Source organism: Bombyx mandarina, chromosome 05, assembly GCF_030267445.1.
Source record: "Bombyx mandarina strain Sakado chromosome 05, ASM3026744v2".
NCBI classification, from domain to species: domain Eukaryota; kingdom Metazoa; phylum Arthropoda; class Insecta; order Lepidoptera; family Bombycidae; genus Bombyx; species Bombyx mandarina.
Window position 1 is genome coordinate 3,503,567 of NC_143212.1, and position 17,257 is coordinate 3,520,823.

General features: G+C 32.8%; 5 protein-coding genes across 7 annotated transcripts; 2 read left to right on the top strand and 3 right to left on the bottom strand.

Annotated features, from left to right (window-relative positions):
* Positions 1-1,107: 1,107 nt before the first annotated feature.
* On the top strand, positions 1,108-2,435 carry mRpS11 (mitochondrial ribosomal protein S11). Its single transcript, XM_028175776.2, has 4 exons — positions 1,108-1,359; positions 1,425-1,656; positions 1,934-1,999; positions 2,267-2,435. The coding sequence occupies exons 1-4, from the start codon at positions 1,190-1,192 to the stop codon at positions 2,372-2,374; spliced, it is 576 nt and encodes a 191-aa protein (XP_028031577.2). The 5' UTR covers positions 1,108-1,189; the 3' UTR covers positions 2,375-2,435.
* On the bottom strand, positions 2,421-5,415 carry LOC114244064 (uncharacterized). The gene is made up of 6 exons (XM_028175775.2): positions 5,126-5,415; positions 4,868-5,049; positions 4,247-4,303; positions 3,649-4,146; positions 2,706-2,921; positions 2,421-2,579 (listed from the first exon to the last, which is right to left on the bottom strand). Exons 1-6 carry the CDS (start codon positions 5,217-5,219, stop codon positions 2,493-2,495), a joined length of 1,134 nt encoding a protein of 377 aa, XP_028031576.2. The 5' UTR covers positions 5,220-5,415; the 3' UTR covers positions 2,421-2,492.
* Positions 5,416-6,642: 1,227 nt separating this feature from the next.
* Positions 6,643-9,149, top strand: LOC114244046 (coiled-coil domain-containing protein 124). 3 transcript variants are annotated; one of them, XM_028175742.2, is made up of 5 exons: positions 6,643-6,782; positions 6,948-7,118; positions 7,313-7,498; positions 8,471-8,577; positions 8,800-9,149. In XM_028175742.2, the coding sequence occupies exons 2-5, from the start codon at positions 6,960-6,962 to the stop codon at positions 8,981-8,983; spliced, it is 636 nt and encodes a 211-aa protein (XP_028031543.2). In that variant the 5' UTR covers positions 6,643-6,782; positions 6,948-6,959; the 3' UTR covers positions 8,984-9,149. The 3 variants fall into 3 exon arrangements, with proteins under 3 accessions (XP_028031543.2, XP_089583427.1, XP_028031545.2); XM_089727301.1 differs by having other exon boundaries at positions 6,669-6,806; XM_028175744.2 differs by having other exon boundaries at positions 6,673-6,847.
* Dph2 (Diphthamide biosynthesis 2) lies at positions 9,140-11,647 on the bottom strand. The gene is made up of 6 exons (XM_089727300.1): positions 11,371-11,647; positions 11,188-11,300; positions 10,681-10,901; positions 10,401-10,607; positions 9,992-10,251; positions 9,140-9,660 (listed from the first exon to the last, which is right to left on the bottom strand). Exons 1-6 carry the CDS (start codon positions 11,509-11,511, stop codon positions 9,226-9,228), a joined length of 1,377 nt encoding a protein of 458 aa, XP_089583426.1. The 5' UTR covers positions 11,512-11,647; the 3' UTR covers positions 9,140-9,225.
* Positions 11,648-14,489: 2,842 nt separating this feature from the next.
* LOC114244039 (14 kDa phosphohistidine phosphatase) lies at positions 14,490-17,211 on the bottom strand. Its single transcript, XM_028175736.2, has 3 exons — positions 16,862-17,211; positions 16,231-16,424; positions 14,490-14,748 (listed from the first exon to the last, which is right to left on the bottom strand). Exons 1-3 carry the CDS (start codon positions 16,935-16,937, stop codon positions 14,554-14,556), a joined length of 465 nt encoding a protein of 154 aa, XP_028031537.1. The 5' UTR covers positions 16,938-17,211; the 3' UTR covers positions 14,490-14,553.
* Positions 17,212-17,257: the final 46 nt, after the last annotated feature.

The window sequence follows — 17,257 nt, forward strand, 5'->3', positions numbered from 1 at the left end:
GTCTGTTTTGGGTTGTACATTATTTATTGACTTTGATATCGATTTAATATGATTGCTTATAAAAAAAATCATATTTTATCATGCTTAAAACATACAAAAATAATAATTAAAACGTATTTTATAGGATCTCAAGAAAGTCGATGCCCCAAAACTATTATCTATATATATTTAAATTCATTATGGAGCCCTCATCCGAAAAATCAGACACCATTTTTCGGTCGGCATCTATTGATCATGACACTAATCATATACCTCTTTCAAATATGTCATCAAAACATATTTAGACATTCTATTTAGATATTTCGGGAAAAAGGCTACCGACAAAATCGCATCGGAACTATTTAAATAAAATAGTTTTATTCCACAGTGAGTAAAACACTATTGTAATTTCGTTAAATATTTAATAATTAAGTGATTTTAGAGAGGAAGTCACAATGAATGACGTTTGTAATTAATGAATAAATGTTCTGTAGGTGTTTTTTTTTTTCACGCGGTCCCTTGATAAGTTTAAAATTTGAATCACTCTCAAGTGAAAGCGATTCAAATGGTGCGGCGCACCTTCCTTGAAGTGCGCTGCGGTAGTGTGTTACGGACTTTAGAGTCAGCAAACAATTAAAATAGATTGTAATAGTCTAAGAAAAACACGTACTCAAAATACGATAACATTTAGCATGCTAGAAATGGGCAGATGGCACTGTACTACGCCATATCTTGATGTTTTGCGACAAACGACAACTTTATAAAATCAGTGTAGCAACTTTTAAAAATCATCATATCGTTTACTTGGCAAATTCGAAGGACGAACTTTTCTTAGATTTCACACGTCTAAATCATATCATATTTGCACATAACAATATACCTACTTACTTCCCATTAAAGTATAAATTCTACAAATAAATAATACTCAACAATATTTAAAATAAAATGAGCCAAGAACGTTTATCGATAAAACCTGATAACATTGAAATCTTTTGTACAGCACTAAAACCGCCATGTTTTGTGGTAAGATGACGTCACAGTGGCACGAATTTTTTGAATAGCTATTAACATAGATAATACACTGAATTTATATGTTACTAGTGTAATCTATAAATTAAATATGTCAGGCTTGGAAAATAAATAGTTCGTTGTCTATGTTAATCGCTCAAGTTTATAGATTTCCGTGAAAGGTTAGAAAGTTAAATTTAAAATGATTAGTGCGCTAAGAAACTCTGTACGGGTTTCCGTTACAAGCGTAGTGAGATTGTTCCAAACGAGTACGCCTCAAGCTACTGAAAAGTTTGTTCATAAACGTATTCCTGCTCCAGACGAAGGAGTCCAAGGAGAGAAGATCATTGATCTTGATTCTGCTCTGAAGACGTAAGTAAAAAAAACTTTAATCATAATATTATAAAACAAAAACAAGTGAGTATTTTTTCTTTCAGGAAACAAAATTTATTCCCAACCTTAGAATCTGATTACCAACTCTATAATGGAATACCCTACAAGGATCTACCGATATGCAATATCCGTGTTAGCCATAACAATACAATATTCACATTAACCGAACCCGATGGCAAGGTCAGAATCATAAGATCATGCGGCATGGAAGGATTCAAGAACACCAAAAAAGGAACTAACATTGCTGCGCAAACTACTGGAATAACTATTGCAACTGTATGTAAAGTTGAACACTCATATTTTATAATAGCTATCAACTATATAAATAAAAATTCGTAAACATCTAATTTTGCAAGTATCTTAAAACTTAAAGAAAAAAGAACAATATTTATTTAACAATTATTTATGAGTTGTTATTGAAACCCGTCATCATGCTAATGGTAGACATAGGACAAACCTAAACTGCCAAAACTAGAATGCCAATTTGATTAGGAAAAAAAAATATTTTTTTATTTGTTTTGATTTGACTTTATGGCTAGTGTTTTCATTACAGAAAGCTGTTGTCCAGGGATATAATACTGTTCGAGTAAGGGTCCAAGGCTTGGGACCAGGGCGACTGGTAATTAATCTTTTCTAGACTAAAGACAAAAGCCCAGAAAACCTTAACTAAAAAACTAAAGACATCTGAATGTGAATTTTTCTAATCACTTTTATACAATTTACTGACATAAAAGGTTCAACTGTTTTTAATGTTTAAATGTTTGACATCATAGAAATAGAGTACTTTTACATGCATTATTACACATTAATAATAATAGTTTTAACTATACTGCGAAATTAATATGAATAAAAAATGCTTACTAAAAGAATGTCTAACTTTTTTCAGTCTGCAGTCAAAGGCTTACAAATGGGGGGTTTGAATATAGTTTCAATCACAGATAACACACATGTGTCATGGAATCCACCAAGAGCAAGGAAAGCAAGGAGATTGTAAAATATATTGTAAATATTTATTAAATTATAGTTAAAATAAAATAAAATTGTCATATACAAAATATTTAATTATTTCTATGTTCCAACTGTTCTTCATATTTATAATTGTTTTCTTTTTTCTAGAATCCATATTTGGATTGTGTTTGTCTTCTTGACATTCTGTTGTTAGCCCATTGGTTCTGTAGCTCTGCTTCATTTGCTTTTGCCTGTGGAAATAAAGTATTTCATAGATATAATTTTGAGGAGACACAGCTTGTTTAATTTTGCTTGATGTTTCTTGATATTAAAAATCTTTTACTAATGTTAAATTAAAATATTAGTTCATAAAATACCTGATGGGCCAAGTATGTGATCTGATGTTTCCTTTTTTGTTGATTAGTAGGTTCGTTTCCCCTTTTCTTGCTAGAAGATACTCGCCGGGTAGTGTCGTCCATTAGACTCTTCAGCAACCATTCTCGTGAGTCACCAAGTACCTCTTTCTGATTGACATCAACTATTTGGATTTCTTCACGTTTTCTCTTGCCACGAGCTCCGACTAATTTCAGTATCTAAATAAATTGTTGAATTTTGTTTAAAAATTGTAGAGTAGATTTATTTTTATCTATAGCAGCAACGGAATGCTGGAGACAGCAATTATGAAACATTTTAAATTGTGTATGCATAGTGTAAAATGTAAAAATTGATGTTCTATGATTCTGGAATGAACTCTTATAAATGGTACTTGTTGAGTGCAAGTTGTTTAGACAAGGCACAGACAATGTCATTAATGGTAAATAGCTGCTTGTTAATCCTAACATTGTAGTTGGTTCAAGAGTGAAGATTACCACTTACCATAAGGTTCATGCTCATATAATTGACTACATTTCATGTATATATACATCTACTTTTTTGTGTTTATGCTCTTAGCGTCATGTAGCATCATATCTCGTGACAAATTAAATTTTTTGGTCTCATAGGAAAATACATAATCCTACATTAGTTAGTGTGTCTCTTATTCTAGGGTTTTATAGCCCTGTTTCTAATATCATATGGGTTAATAAGCATGCATTTAGGATTTTCTTACTGACTGAAAAAATACATACTTACAGAATAAACAATTGCATTAAAAGGTTAAGATTACAAAAAAATTAATTTTTAGCCATAATATTGAGTTATTTGCTCTCTTGAACTTAAGGAGGATTTTTAAAGCATTTGGAATATGGAACTAATAACTATAATATTATTAATTACCACTTGTTACCAATGATAAGAATATGCAAATGAAACATAACTTACAGCTTCATCATCCAATATATCCTCATTACTATTAGAAGGTTGTTGAAAGTCATTGTGATTCTCAACAGGTATTTCTAAGTCATGGGAATTATCAACGGGCGTCTCTGTAGTTGCAACGACATTTAGATCAGTCTCTCCAGTTTCATACCCATTCATATTGTTATTAATGTGAGAGTCGAAACTTGATAGTCCCTTACTTGTGTTTGTATTTTGTACCAATTCACTATCTACAGACAATACTTCAGGAGCAATGAGTACAGGTTTATTTATTGAAAAGAAATCATTTCCTAATTCCTCACTGTCACTTTCATCTGAATAATCATTTATTATTGACTGAGTTTCTTTTTTAACTTTTTTTGGTGATGATTGAGTTTGCTGCTTTTTCTTAATGCTAGTTGTGGTTGGATTTTTTACAAGTATATTGGGGATAAATGATTTATTTGTTAATGTCACTCCATTCTTGGGCTGGGGAAGTATGCTGAGGAGACCAGATTTTTTCTAGAACATAATAATAAACATTTTTTTTATTTTACACATATTAAGAAAAAAAAAACAAAGCTATTAAAAATAACAAAGGTTTATCTATGCAGTTACTTACTCCACCACTGTGAATTTTATTTTTGTTATTTGGTAAACTGTCTTCCATGTCTTTAAACTGCAAACAATAAATAAGATTAAATATCAGTTAACAATTGAATATGCCAATAGGAATTTCTGTTATAACAAGCACTCTGATGAGAATATGATTACTGTAAGAGCCAGTCATATAAATAAAAAGTGTTAACATTACTTTTTATGTAGTGATGTAAGATATAATGAAGTAGTTTTTTTACAAAAAAATTATGGTTAGGTGATTGTTTCAATTTAATTAACATTTCTTATAACTACTTTAGATATTGTTCGTAGGTGTGGAAAATGTGTAATCTGAGTTTATAAAAATCTTCAATCAATTTAAAAATGCCTTAGATGAAGGATGAAGCAAAATTAAATAAAGTAGAGTCATTTGAAAGGGGTCATATGGAGGGGTGAAAGACTTTTTGGTTTAGACGACATTTATCTTTGTAATTAAATCTACATTTTAGTATTTGCACCAACAGTTTGGTGTTTTTAATTGAACTTCAATTAAGTTTACTCCATTCAAATAGCTGATTATTCACACAACGCCCCTTGTGTTGTATGTTTGGTGTCCCCCTTAAAAACCAAATTATTTTTTCCTTACATCTTGTAATGAAGGTACAGATATCTTAGCCTTTGGTTTTACAATGTGTTTTTCTTTTTTGTGTAAGAACTCATCATCTTCCTCTACAACCAATGGTTTCTTGTGGGATGGCTCGGGTAAAAGATTGAATAAATTTTGGCAAAGTTCTGTTGTGTCGTGCACCAAAGTCGAAGTAGATGCAGCTGAAAGTAACGACAATAAATTAACTCAAGACAAGTCTTATATCAAAAGCTAGAGTATCGTGTGAAATTTAGGTACCGTATTTCTCAGTAGATATTACAGCAGCAGGACTTTCTGTATCACAATCTTCAAAATCACTCGAATCGCTATTTTCATACGCTACTAATGCCATATTTGTCTTTTTCTACACAAAAATGGGGCCTAAAGAATTTTGTATAGGCATGGACCTTTTATATTCCTTTTCATTTACTAATTGGTGAAGTGAGAATCAATAAGTAATTTAATGTTATTTTTACGAAAATCGTAGGAAAACAGCAATAAACCATGAATTTTTGACAATTGTTTTGACAGTTTTGACACGTCTGTTTGTTGTAATGTCAGAAAAGGACAGATTACACTAAGCAACTTAGTGCGATGTAAGAATCTCGTAAATAGCAAAGGGAAGAGGTGTCGGATACCTAAATTAACGCGCAACGAGAACCCGATACAGATCCCAAATTGGATAAAAAAAATTACTACCACCCCTTTTTCATAAGGTTATTGGCTTCAAAGCCATACCTATTTAAAAACTATATTTTTTGGTAATTTATATATTCATTAAAATGTTGTTCCTACTGCCTATTTTATAGAGTACTTAGTTTGATAAATTAATGCTGTTGAGGTGAGACGATCACCGGCTATTAAAGTTCGGGGGTAGGATGATAGAAATAGCCAAATATAATTATTCTCCAACTAAATAAATTTTAGCAGGAAGCCGGTAAAAAGTGTGCTTGTCGCTCATATTATTCTCTAAACAGCAACTTTCATAAATATTAAATAAAGCGATCTCACGATTTAATTTGAGCCATAAACATATTCTATCCGTGCTTAATATCTACATACAGACCATATGGTAAACAGTCGCCGTCGCCCTAAGCACTTCATTTCGGACCCTCTCATCCACCATCGGTGCCAGTCACCGTTCTCGTCGATTCCATCGCTTGCGAGTTCGGCGAGTAAATTATCCTACAGACACAACCCGCTGAGTTTCTTGGCGTAGTCCGCACGCGCAGGTATCACCACTCCGCCTATTGCTGAGGTGTAGGAGTTATGCGTTTCGGTTTGAAGGGTGGGGCAGCCGTTGTAACTATACTGAGATCTTAGAACTCATATTTCAAGGTGGGTGGCGGCATTTACGTTGTAGATGTCTATGGGCTCCAGTAACCACTTAAAACTAGGTGGGTTGTGAGCTCGGCCACTAATCTAGGCAAAAAATTATTCTCTATTGGCCGCGTTTCCGATCCGCTGGTAGATTCTGCGCAGCACTGCTCTTGCTAGGGATAGTGTTTGTTAACGTCCTCAGGTTAGAGCCCCGTGAGCTCACCTAGTCCCCCGGTTACGCGGGCACAAATTCCTAGATTATCAGTTTAGGCAGGGAAAAAAACCGATCTCTTAGCATTTAATTTTATTCCAATAATTTTAATCTCGATCAATAATCTCAAATCAACTTCACCCCATTTCACTTCATCTTATTTTTCATATCATTATCTTATTGGAGATTGAGCTGAATGGTATATCTTCAGGTTTCTTACTGGAAAAAGGAAACCACATAGTACCTACATTTAGCAGGATTTCAAGCTGTCAATGTCAAATTTCATTAAAACTCAACTGGAACCACTGTTTTTGCCCTTCGTTTTCTAATTTGCACTTCACACATTGACTGATTAGCTTTTATTTAGTACCTCGCACTTCGCAGGTATTCTGTACAGCTGTGAACGAAGTGTATATCCTTAAGTTTAAGAAAATACAAACGCTCCCAGTGTATATATATATAATAAAATAAAATAGAAATATACATGTGTAACAATAAAGCATGTGTGAAATTTTAACAAAGCTTATGTAGGTATTTTCTATATTCCAGTATTTGCACAAAATGCCAAAGAAATTCACTGGAGAGAATAGCAAAGCTGTAGCAGCTCGACAGCGCAAAGAAAATGCTAAACTGGAAAAAGATCAAAAAACAAAGAAAGCTGTAGAGGATGCAGAATGGGAAGATAATGATGATAAACTTAAGAAGAAACAACAGAAAAAGGTTAGAATTGATATCTCGTAAACCTTCTAAATTAGTGTTGTGATGCATAATATTAAAAAAGTTTGCAGCATCTATTTTTACATTTAATACATATATATTTAAATCCTCAAAAAATATTGTGTGAACCATAGTTTCTATTTTATCAGTTTAGAAATAAATATTTGATTTAAATAGCATAAATACTATATGTTTAGGAAGAGCAAGAAAAAAAACGTTTAGATCAATTACAAAAGAAAGCTGAAGCAAAGGCACTGCTTGAAAAGGAATTGGAATCTATTAAAAGTACCACCAAGACTGCACCACCTCCTCCAAAAATCACCAGAGCACAGATTTCTCAAGCCAAGGAGAAGATGGCTAAGCCTGAAACTGCTAAGCCTGTGGTAAATTTATTTATCAATTGTTTAGGTTCCATTGTAAAACATGGAAAAAAGAATAAGCTCCTTGAACATTTTAATTCTTGACTGAATGAAATAAGTACTTGGCTAAAAAATTTAAAATATTGACAATTATATCATTGAGAGGTCATTGTTCCCTGGTTATCAGAATAAAGAATAAACAATGTTATATTCTCCCACATACTGTTCACATTAAATTTAATTATAAAAATGTGCGGCATCCAGAATTTACCAATACATAATATAATAACACTTAAATATTCTAATTTCAATTTAAACAAAAAAAACATCATCATTCACTTTAATAATTAGAATAAATTATTTGATTTGGTCCTGTATAAAAAGAAATATTATGAATGAAACTTTCACTATAGGTTGATGAAATTGATTTGGATATTCTAAATTATTTAAATAAAACTTGCTTTGCAAAACCACTTCTAAATTACAACTAGCAAGCAAGATCAGAGGTTGTATTGTACTTTTTGATCAGAAAATACTCCTATACATGTAGTAAGCCTCCATTACTATTAGTAATAGTACTAGTAACTGGTAGCCAGAAGTGCTTCTTCATCTACTTATAGTAGGTAACAGTAGTAGGAAGTATCTTTTCATTTCATGCCAATGTACTTTTTTGATGTTTATAGAAAAGTGTTTGCTAGCACTGTAACTCTAAATTGGGCATGTAGTTTTAAAAGAAAATGAATAAGAATATATAACATATTCAATATAAAATAATGTCTAGTAAATATAAGATACACATACACAATTAAAAAAATTAGAACCTTTTAGAATCCAAATTAGACTTCCTCTTTTGTAGGAAATGTGCCCCGTATGAGAAATGCATTCAATGCCAAACAAATTTTATTTTATAGACTGCTTTTAGGTTTTCACGCACATATAATGCACATAATCAACCTTCAGAAATAACCCTATTGATAAATGCCTGCTTTTTCCCAGCCCTCAAAGGTTGTCATTGAAGAATCTCCCTTAGAAGAAAATCTAAACAGGATACAGTTAGATGGTGAATTAGCACAGACTGTTGATGAAGCTCTCGCGATACTCAGGTAATATATATATTTTTTTGTGAATATAAATTAATAGACAACTTGTACAATCTAATAATCAATCATACTTCCATTCCATCTCTAAACATAAGGTCAAAGTGCCAACAGCATTCGGTTGTGTCGAAACTTCATTAGTTCCCACTGTATTGGTATCATAATGTGATTATGTCTAAGAGCTTAATAAAAAAATAAAAACCTAATTTAATATGCTTACTATTCCAGTGATAAGCCGGAAGTAGATAGACATCCTGAAAAACGACTTAAAGCAGCCTTCACAGCCTTTGAACAAATCAATCTGCCACGTCTTAAAGCCGAGAACCCTTCGCTCAGGCTTTCTCAGCTCAAAGAACTGCTAAAGAAAGAATGGCACAAATCACCACAGAACCCCCTCAATCAAAGGGTCTGAACTAATGAGACTGTTAATAAATTCGTTTTCACTAAGATGCCAGTAACAAGAAATGTATGATTGTTGATAGAACATCATATCACTATTGGTATTTGATGATACTAACCTTTGTGCAATAAACTTGGGAAATATCAGTTACAAAATAAATTCATACTATTGAAATGGCCACACTGTATTTCACTAACCAGTCTTAGTATATATAAGTTTTCTAATTAAAATAGTAACAATAAAGAAATCAAAATTCACTCCTGTTCATTGCTGTACTGTAATGCTATGCCTTTACGTCCTTCTTCCACCTTTTTTACTTCAGTTTCGCCTAGTTTTTGTTCTAGACCTTTCCAAGATCTATCTTGGAGGGTCTTTCCTATCGATTCCAAAGCCCAATTTTGTTGTTCTGCTAGTTCTTGACTACTGCCATCTAAATGGTTCACTTTCGCTTCTCTTATTCGGCCTGTTATTAGACTAACATCTGCGATCTCTTGTATCGGTTTGATATCTCCATAGTGTCTTCTTCCAGGTAGAAGTTCATCATAGTCTGTGACATGGTATGTGGGAAAAGGTTCTCTGTTGGAATTGAGGGCAATTTCAAGTTCGTACGGGAAAACTATTGGTCTATAAAAGTCCCGCGAACTGTATAGATCATTTTCTGGACATGCAATCATCACATATATGTCAATCTGTAATAGAATTGTACTTACTATATGAGAGATTTTACTAAAGACACGAATTAAATAGTTATGACATATTATATTGCCAATGGTTACTGCAAAATACAGATTTTTCAATATAAACAGCTGTTTAGTAAAGTTATTTAATTTGAATTTTAAAGTTGTCTCAAAGTTGATGCTGAAAGCTGTGTTCTACAGATTCTCAAACATTTAATTTGAATTTTAAAATAATGAAACATAAAAAAATATAGAAATAAATAGAAGAACTGTTAAAAGAGGCAAAATAATTACATTCATCCTTTTAATTATAATATTTACTTACTTAATAACCTATACTTACTTCAGGAAAATTGGCTAATTTAGCACTATTGGGTTTACCAACAGACACAATGTAGCTTTTCTTTCCATTTACTTTACAGAGTTCTTTCATTCTACTGATGATATCTTTGGTCTGTTTACCTGATAGCTTACATATAAGTATACCAATTATATTAGCATCTTTACACTTCTCTATGAGGAAGCGTCTGCGCTTAAACCATATTGTTTCATCCAATTGTTCTAATTGACTGGATGATGGATTTAATAAGTACCATTTGGTAGCTGTAATTTTTTAAAATATTAGTATAACATTGTAGCCACACCTGCTAATTTGTAATTTAAAAATTGATGTTTAAATTGAAAACCGACTTCCGAAGAGCTCAGCATCAATGAGCACAAAATACAAATTGATATTATGTAATAATACATACCTGGAATAGATATAGTGTAGTTGAATATTGTCTGCCCCCGAGAGCCTAAATAAATGCAAATACAATCTTTCAATGCTTGAATTGGGTATTCCACATTTTGTGCGTCTTTGATTATCCTTCCAAGAAATCTCTCAGGCTTATCTTCTAATTCAATGTGACATATATAACTCTTTGGATATTTTTGAAACCATTTTCGGGTGATATTTTCTAAACAAGAATTACAATACGAACTTAAAAATATTACTTTAAATTTATAAATTATTTCAAATAAAAATTATACCGTTGCAGTGTTCAAATTCTGCACCATAAAAGAGGCATAACTTCATGTTGTCATCAGAATCATATTTTTTTTTCAATGTATTTATTGCTGCATCAAAATCCAGTTTTTCTTTTGGCAATACCATGTAAACTGGTATATCAGTTTTTGAAAAGCATTTGTGACCATAATGCACAACCCCATTGGCCTGCACATGCATAGCTGCCACAGAATCTATACAACAGCTGTAAAAATAAGAATACAAGAAAGAAAATAACTTCAATAGAAATAGAAGGTATAAGTACTTAAATAATGGGTACTTACCATGACTTTTGTTTTAACGATTTTTCGATATTTTGGCATGATTAAAATAATAATAATAAAAATTTACGCACGATAAATAAATAAAAAATCGTAGAAGAAAACACAGTGCATCAATATTGAGTTTTACTTTTTATGGTCACAACCGATCATTATCATTTTCTTTCCACATTTGACGGATTAAACTTGCAAAAATAATTTAATATTTACCTAGCATATGATGTATCTCCCATAATATACAGGTCAACTTCAATTCGATCTTTAATTTCCTTATAAACTTTGCAACTTACTTCTAGCAGGTCATCGGGAAATTGTAAGCACACCTGAAGACACATTAAATCTTGTAGATACCAAATTGGAATAAAAGAGTGTTCAATTAAGATTTTTAATTACTTTCGCAAACTTTTTTCTTTCGATCCATTTGCATGTTTCCTTTATATCAAAATTGGTGATTATATCGTCATAACCTTCAGTTTTATTTACTGTTATCTCACGTGTTATACATATTTTGTCTTCTGTAGTAAAATTCCCCATTTTATTTTTGACAATAGTTTTTCAACTTAAGATAAAAAAGTGAACCAATGTGTTTATTTTATTTATGTATTCTACAGTCAATACCAAAAAAATACAACTTTCTAAATTATATATTTTTTAAGGGATTTTATGACCTGGTAACTAAGACCTTTAAGCCCAGTGTTATTTTAATTTATATTCTTATTTTTATGGAAAATGTTAAGTTGGAGTGAAATGAATTGAGATGAGATGAGATGAGATGAAATATAAGGTTCGGGAAAAAGTTTCTTCGCATTTTTTAAGAAAATTCACAAAATTTTTAATATAGTTTATTTACATTTAACTATATGTAGCTACCATTTTGTTCGATAACTTTTTGCCATCTTGTAGGTAGGGACATGATCACATTGCTATAGAAATTTTGGGGCTTATGATTAAAATATCACGACAGTTGGTTTTGGCAGTCCTCTCGTGATGTTAACCTGACACTGCCTAAATAATTCTGAAGAGACCGAAATAGGTGGAAATCTCAAGGTGCAAGGTCAGGACTATACGGCGGATGCATTAACACCTCCCAGCCAAGCTCTCTTAATTCTTACTGAGTGGCCAAAGATGTGTGTGGGCTAGCGTTATTATGATGAAAAACCACACCTCTTCTATTGATTAATTCCGGCCGCTTTCCGGATTGAAAACGCTTATCTAAACCAAATTTGTGCTACTCTCATGCCGGCCACTCACATGCGCCCAAATATTCGTACATTGTACGAATGTTTGCGCGCATGTGAAGGGCCGTCAGACATTCATTCGCAAACTTAGCGGCTGTGCAAATGGGTTCGCATACTCAATTTGCGAACCCGTTTGCGCTTCCTCCTACACTTGTTTACGAATGTCTCATAAATTTCTCCTCCTTTTTAATTCGTCAATAGAACATTGAAGAGAAAAAGAGTTTTGAATTCTTTCCCAGACATCATTAACAGGCATGCTGTTTTTATGGGATTTCTTTTGATGAAGATACGCTACACAGTAGACGTCACGAACTATGAAAATGGCGATACGTCCATTACCTTCGCAATCGTCGGCGCAACTGGGCAAACGAATGTGTGGGAGACTACGCCATAGATTATGTAGTAACCGGCAAACTTCTTGAACAAATGACCTTGACTGCGCAGAACCGAATTTTAGATCACTTTGGTGGTGAGGGTGAGGCGCGACGGCAGGGGAAATCGTATCGAGCGCGTTATTGGTTGATCAGTCGAACCTTGCGCCCCGCACCGCACCCTCTTTCCGCTTGCTCCCAAAAGTACGCTTGCGTACAGTAAAAAGTCTATCGTTATTAATCGTTAAGTTATTTGTTATAATTGCTTTTTGACTTTGTTGCCATTGCTATATGTTGTGTGTTTGTTGATTTTTTATAAAAAATACACTATGCCGCGACAAACTGGTGTAGTATTCAAAAGAAAGGGTAGAAAAATTGTGTACGACGTATATTCATTATAAAACAGGGGAAGAATGATATGGAAAAAGTAAAACAGACTTCGGAAGCAAGAAAAACATCAGTGAGTACTGTTAGGTGCATTATTAACGAAGCTAAAGGCTCTGGCTTGCTCGCCGGTAAGAAAAGATCAGGGAAGAAGAAAGTTACCAGAATGAAGAATTCAGAAATTTCGTTCAATCTGTAATAAAAAGATGTAATCATAATAACTACATAACAAGCAGCGAAACTCCGTATCGTAGAAAGGCTTCGAAAAATTTAAAGAAGATATAAATTTTAATGGCTCGGAATGAAGCTTACGACGAATTATGAAAGAGCTAGGCTTCAGATGGAAAAAAAAAAACAGAAAGTAATCGGAAGCTGGTAATTGAAAAAAGTAACATTCGATTACTACGAATCGAATATCTTCAAAAAATAATTAATTATAGACAAAAAAGAAGATCGAGCCGACCGAGTTGTAAACTACACCGATGAGCCCTATGTCGACTCATCACGATGATAGCGACTCGGGTGATGAAAACAGTGATGATGATGATGGTCAAGATTATGATAACGAAAAAAAATTACAAATACCAGCTTCGCTTCAACTGAACCAAGACCTGGCAACAGCTCTAGTTTTGACTTAATAGAAGGAATATCTATTTTACCCCAAGATTAAATTATTACAATTATTAATCTATATTTTTTGTTGATGTTCTAATAAATATATAAATAAATACATAATATGTTGATTTTAATAATTTAATAGCATTATGACGCAGAGTAAATAATGTTTTTGCACGTGAGTGTACCATGCGCGAACTTACCCCCACTACGTCGACAAATGCTCGAGAAGTTTGAAATTCTTTTTTTTTTATTGCCTTTGTAGGCAGACGAGCATACGGCCCACCTGATGGTTTGTGGTTACCGTCGCCCATGGACTTCAGCAATGCCAGGGGCAGAGCCAAGCCGCCTAGCTTAATACTCTCCACAAGCCTCGTTTGAAGAAGGACATGTCATAGCGCTCGGGAAACACCGTGGAGGGGAGCTCATTCCATAGCCGGATGGATCTTCAAGTATATTACTATTTAGACAAAGTTTAAGTTTGGTTTTATTTTACGTTATCGCTTATTTTGACCGTTCTTTTTTCTCATCTCAAAAGAGAGCAAATTCGAATTTATTGCTCTATGCTATTGTGAATTGTGATATCAAAGTAACGATACGATAGTGATAGTAATCCTAAGAGATCGGACAACACCTCTGAGATTGTCGCCCAGAGGCTCCCATGATCCACCACCGACGCACGCGTCTGGTAGGAGTCCAGCCTCTTCCTCGGGACAACACACACACAAAGAAACTTATCTTGTGCAAACTCTGCGTGTCTATGTGTCATCAATGCGTAGGTGTGTTTAAACCAACTGACATCACGTTGAAAGAACTCGCTCGATTAGTCTAGCCCCATTAGAGCGTTTGTTACGGTTTCGTGTTACTACTGATTTCAGAGAGTGCAAAGGGTTAATAAACATGGTCCCTTTTTACAAACAATTTATAATTTTAATAAATGTACAAAAGAAATCATGCATTAGTAATTATTAGTATCCTTCATCACTGATTGTGATTGTGTAATCTGGATATGCATTCTTGATTAGTTTGGCTGCCTCCTCATGGTCTGCCTTTCCATAGGCCTGAGAGTATCCATAGATGTGTATCTTCTTATTGTCTGGATCATGAGATATTCTACCACCACCCCAAGGCTCACAATCAAAGGGGATTAATTTACCTTGTACCTGAAATTTAAATTAAACAATTTTAGTTTTAAAGGAAAATCTACATAGATTTTTTTAACATACTGAATCAGTCAAGCTTTACTATACCCTCTTTAGGTTTCTCTATACCTAACTTCTCGTTTATACACTTTGCTTTTTTTGAAGTTATACTTCTTTAGACGCGTTATGAAAAATTGATGAGAGTGAAATTTTACTATGCGCGCGCACCGTGACACAAAATTACTACCGACGTAACTTGGCGAGTCTGAATATAGTCGCAGGTGAACTTTCGCGCATGTACACTCGTAAAAAATGCTACCAACAAAACAGAAATTGAACCTCTGTTTGTGGCGCATGTTGGCACGCACGCCGCCTCTGTTCAGTGTGTATTTATATTTATAATATTTATCCACATGCTATGAGTTTCTACATTTAAAACACGTGTTTTCATTTTCATTATACAAGTGCGAATTTTATATGTGCATCAGAATTATAATCAGAAGTGGTCTAAATTGAATATTTAAATCAATACTAATTAATATTAGAAAATATTTGTGAAAAAACTGTGCTCATCAATCTTCCTAAGTACTCCAATACAATTGAGGTATTGAGGTTAACTATCTGTATGTATTATTTAGTAATATTAATGACAAAATTATTATTTAATATAATTCATACTAAATATTATTAAATTATTAACGTTCAATATTTATATTTAAAAAAAAAAAGGATAACTTCTTACGCGCGTACATAAGTACACGCATCCTTTTTTTTATTAGTCACATCATATTATTTCCACTTTTAGTATTTGTGATTTTAATTTGGAAGTGAAACTTCTAATTCCAACAAGATCACATTAAACGTTTCACGCTACCATGGAATAGAAAGAGACAGAGCGAGAATGAGGTGTGACACTTGAATTCATGAGTGTAGTATACTTGTTACAGGCTAGCGTGAGCGTTAGCAACGAGTAGCGTACAATATTTTAATAATTTAAAAATATATATATATTTATTTTTCTATGTATAATTTAAAATATTTAAAAATATAAATGTTGAAGATGTCGCATCTCTGACACACAGCATTCCCTATTACAATAGCAATCTGATTTAAGGATGAAAAATGAAGAAAACCACAATACTACACATCGAAAAAGAAGTTTCACTTCATTCATATGCACTAAGTTGCATATGCACTGTTTTTTTTCATATATTCTTTAAATTGAAATTCCTCACAATAGGAAATTTATCTACTAGCAATATTTAATACTTTAAGGAATGAGTTGATGGGTTACAGTGTAAAGATGGCAAGAAAACTGCATTGATAGAACTGAGTAACAGAAATATTAAAAAAAAAAACATTTTATTATTTCTCCATAGAAATATTCAGTTTATATAAAATGTCTGGTTAGAATATTTTAAACTACTTTTATAGTTTTGTTCGATTAGAAAGTAATGATTTTTGGCATTCAGGAATGCATATTGAAATGAAAAAAGTAGTTACCTCATCATATATATCAGAGTGATAGTTGCATCTCTTATATCCTCTTAAGACAATAGTGGAAGGTTCCACTCCATCAACTTCTTGGTCATAGACCTTCAGGAGGATGTACTTGAATACTCCAGATTTATCAATGTCCACTTTAGGAACTTTGTGGAGTGATCCAGACATTTTTGTGGTAAATTGTAATATTGGCCCTGAAAAATAATCCGTTTTTTTTATCGGTGAGTTTGAGGATACTTGATATTTTATAAAGAGTTAGTATCTATATGCATGATGACTGCATGCTTAATTTTACTAATCAATTAAAGATCTGGAAAAGTGTAAGTATTAATATGTTATCTATAATGTTATCTATGTGTTATCTCTAATGTTTTCGATATTAATAATTACTAATGTTTAAACTAAAATTCTGGATCGGAAAGCCGACGTTTGAAAATGATTCATCCACAGGATTAGAGTGTCATTTCCTAAATAATTACTTTTGTACTGGAAATTATGCACAAAGTAAGACCGTTTAGACTTTTCAATTGGTATGAAATAATTCCCGTTAGATGACTTCCGAAATGAAGCATCGGTATAACTGACGATGAATTCGTTATGTAAACATTTTGTGTTTTTATAGTGAACTTGCCTGAGAAATTTGGGTTCCAGAATTTGGTATTATTTACTCGGGGTCGACTAAATAATTTGAAAGGATTAAAAGGCATCAATTATTGGCACTGAACCAAACTTTTTTATTAATATCACATTTGTAAATGTTTTTTGGTGAATATTTGACATTTTGATGAAGTAGTAGTGGTCCTACAATTTGTCAACTGAAAAAGCGAAGGAATCACACTATATGGCCTCATCTTTTGTATTTTCTGTTTTGTGAAAACGGGATGTGGATCGAAATGAAATAAGGTTGATTGATTTGAGACATATATCAATTAAGATGAATGAGACAAACGAAATGAGATGATAAGGGATGAAATAGTCTCGGTAAAACGGTGTTAATCAAAATTAATCAAATATATTAAGTGTATAA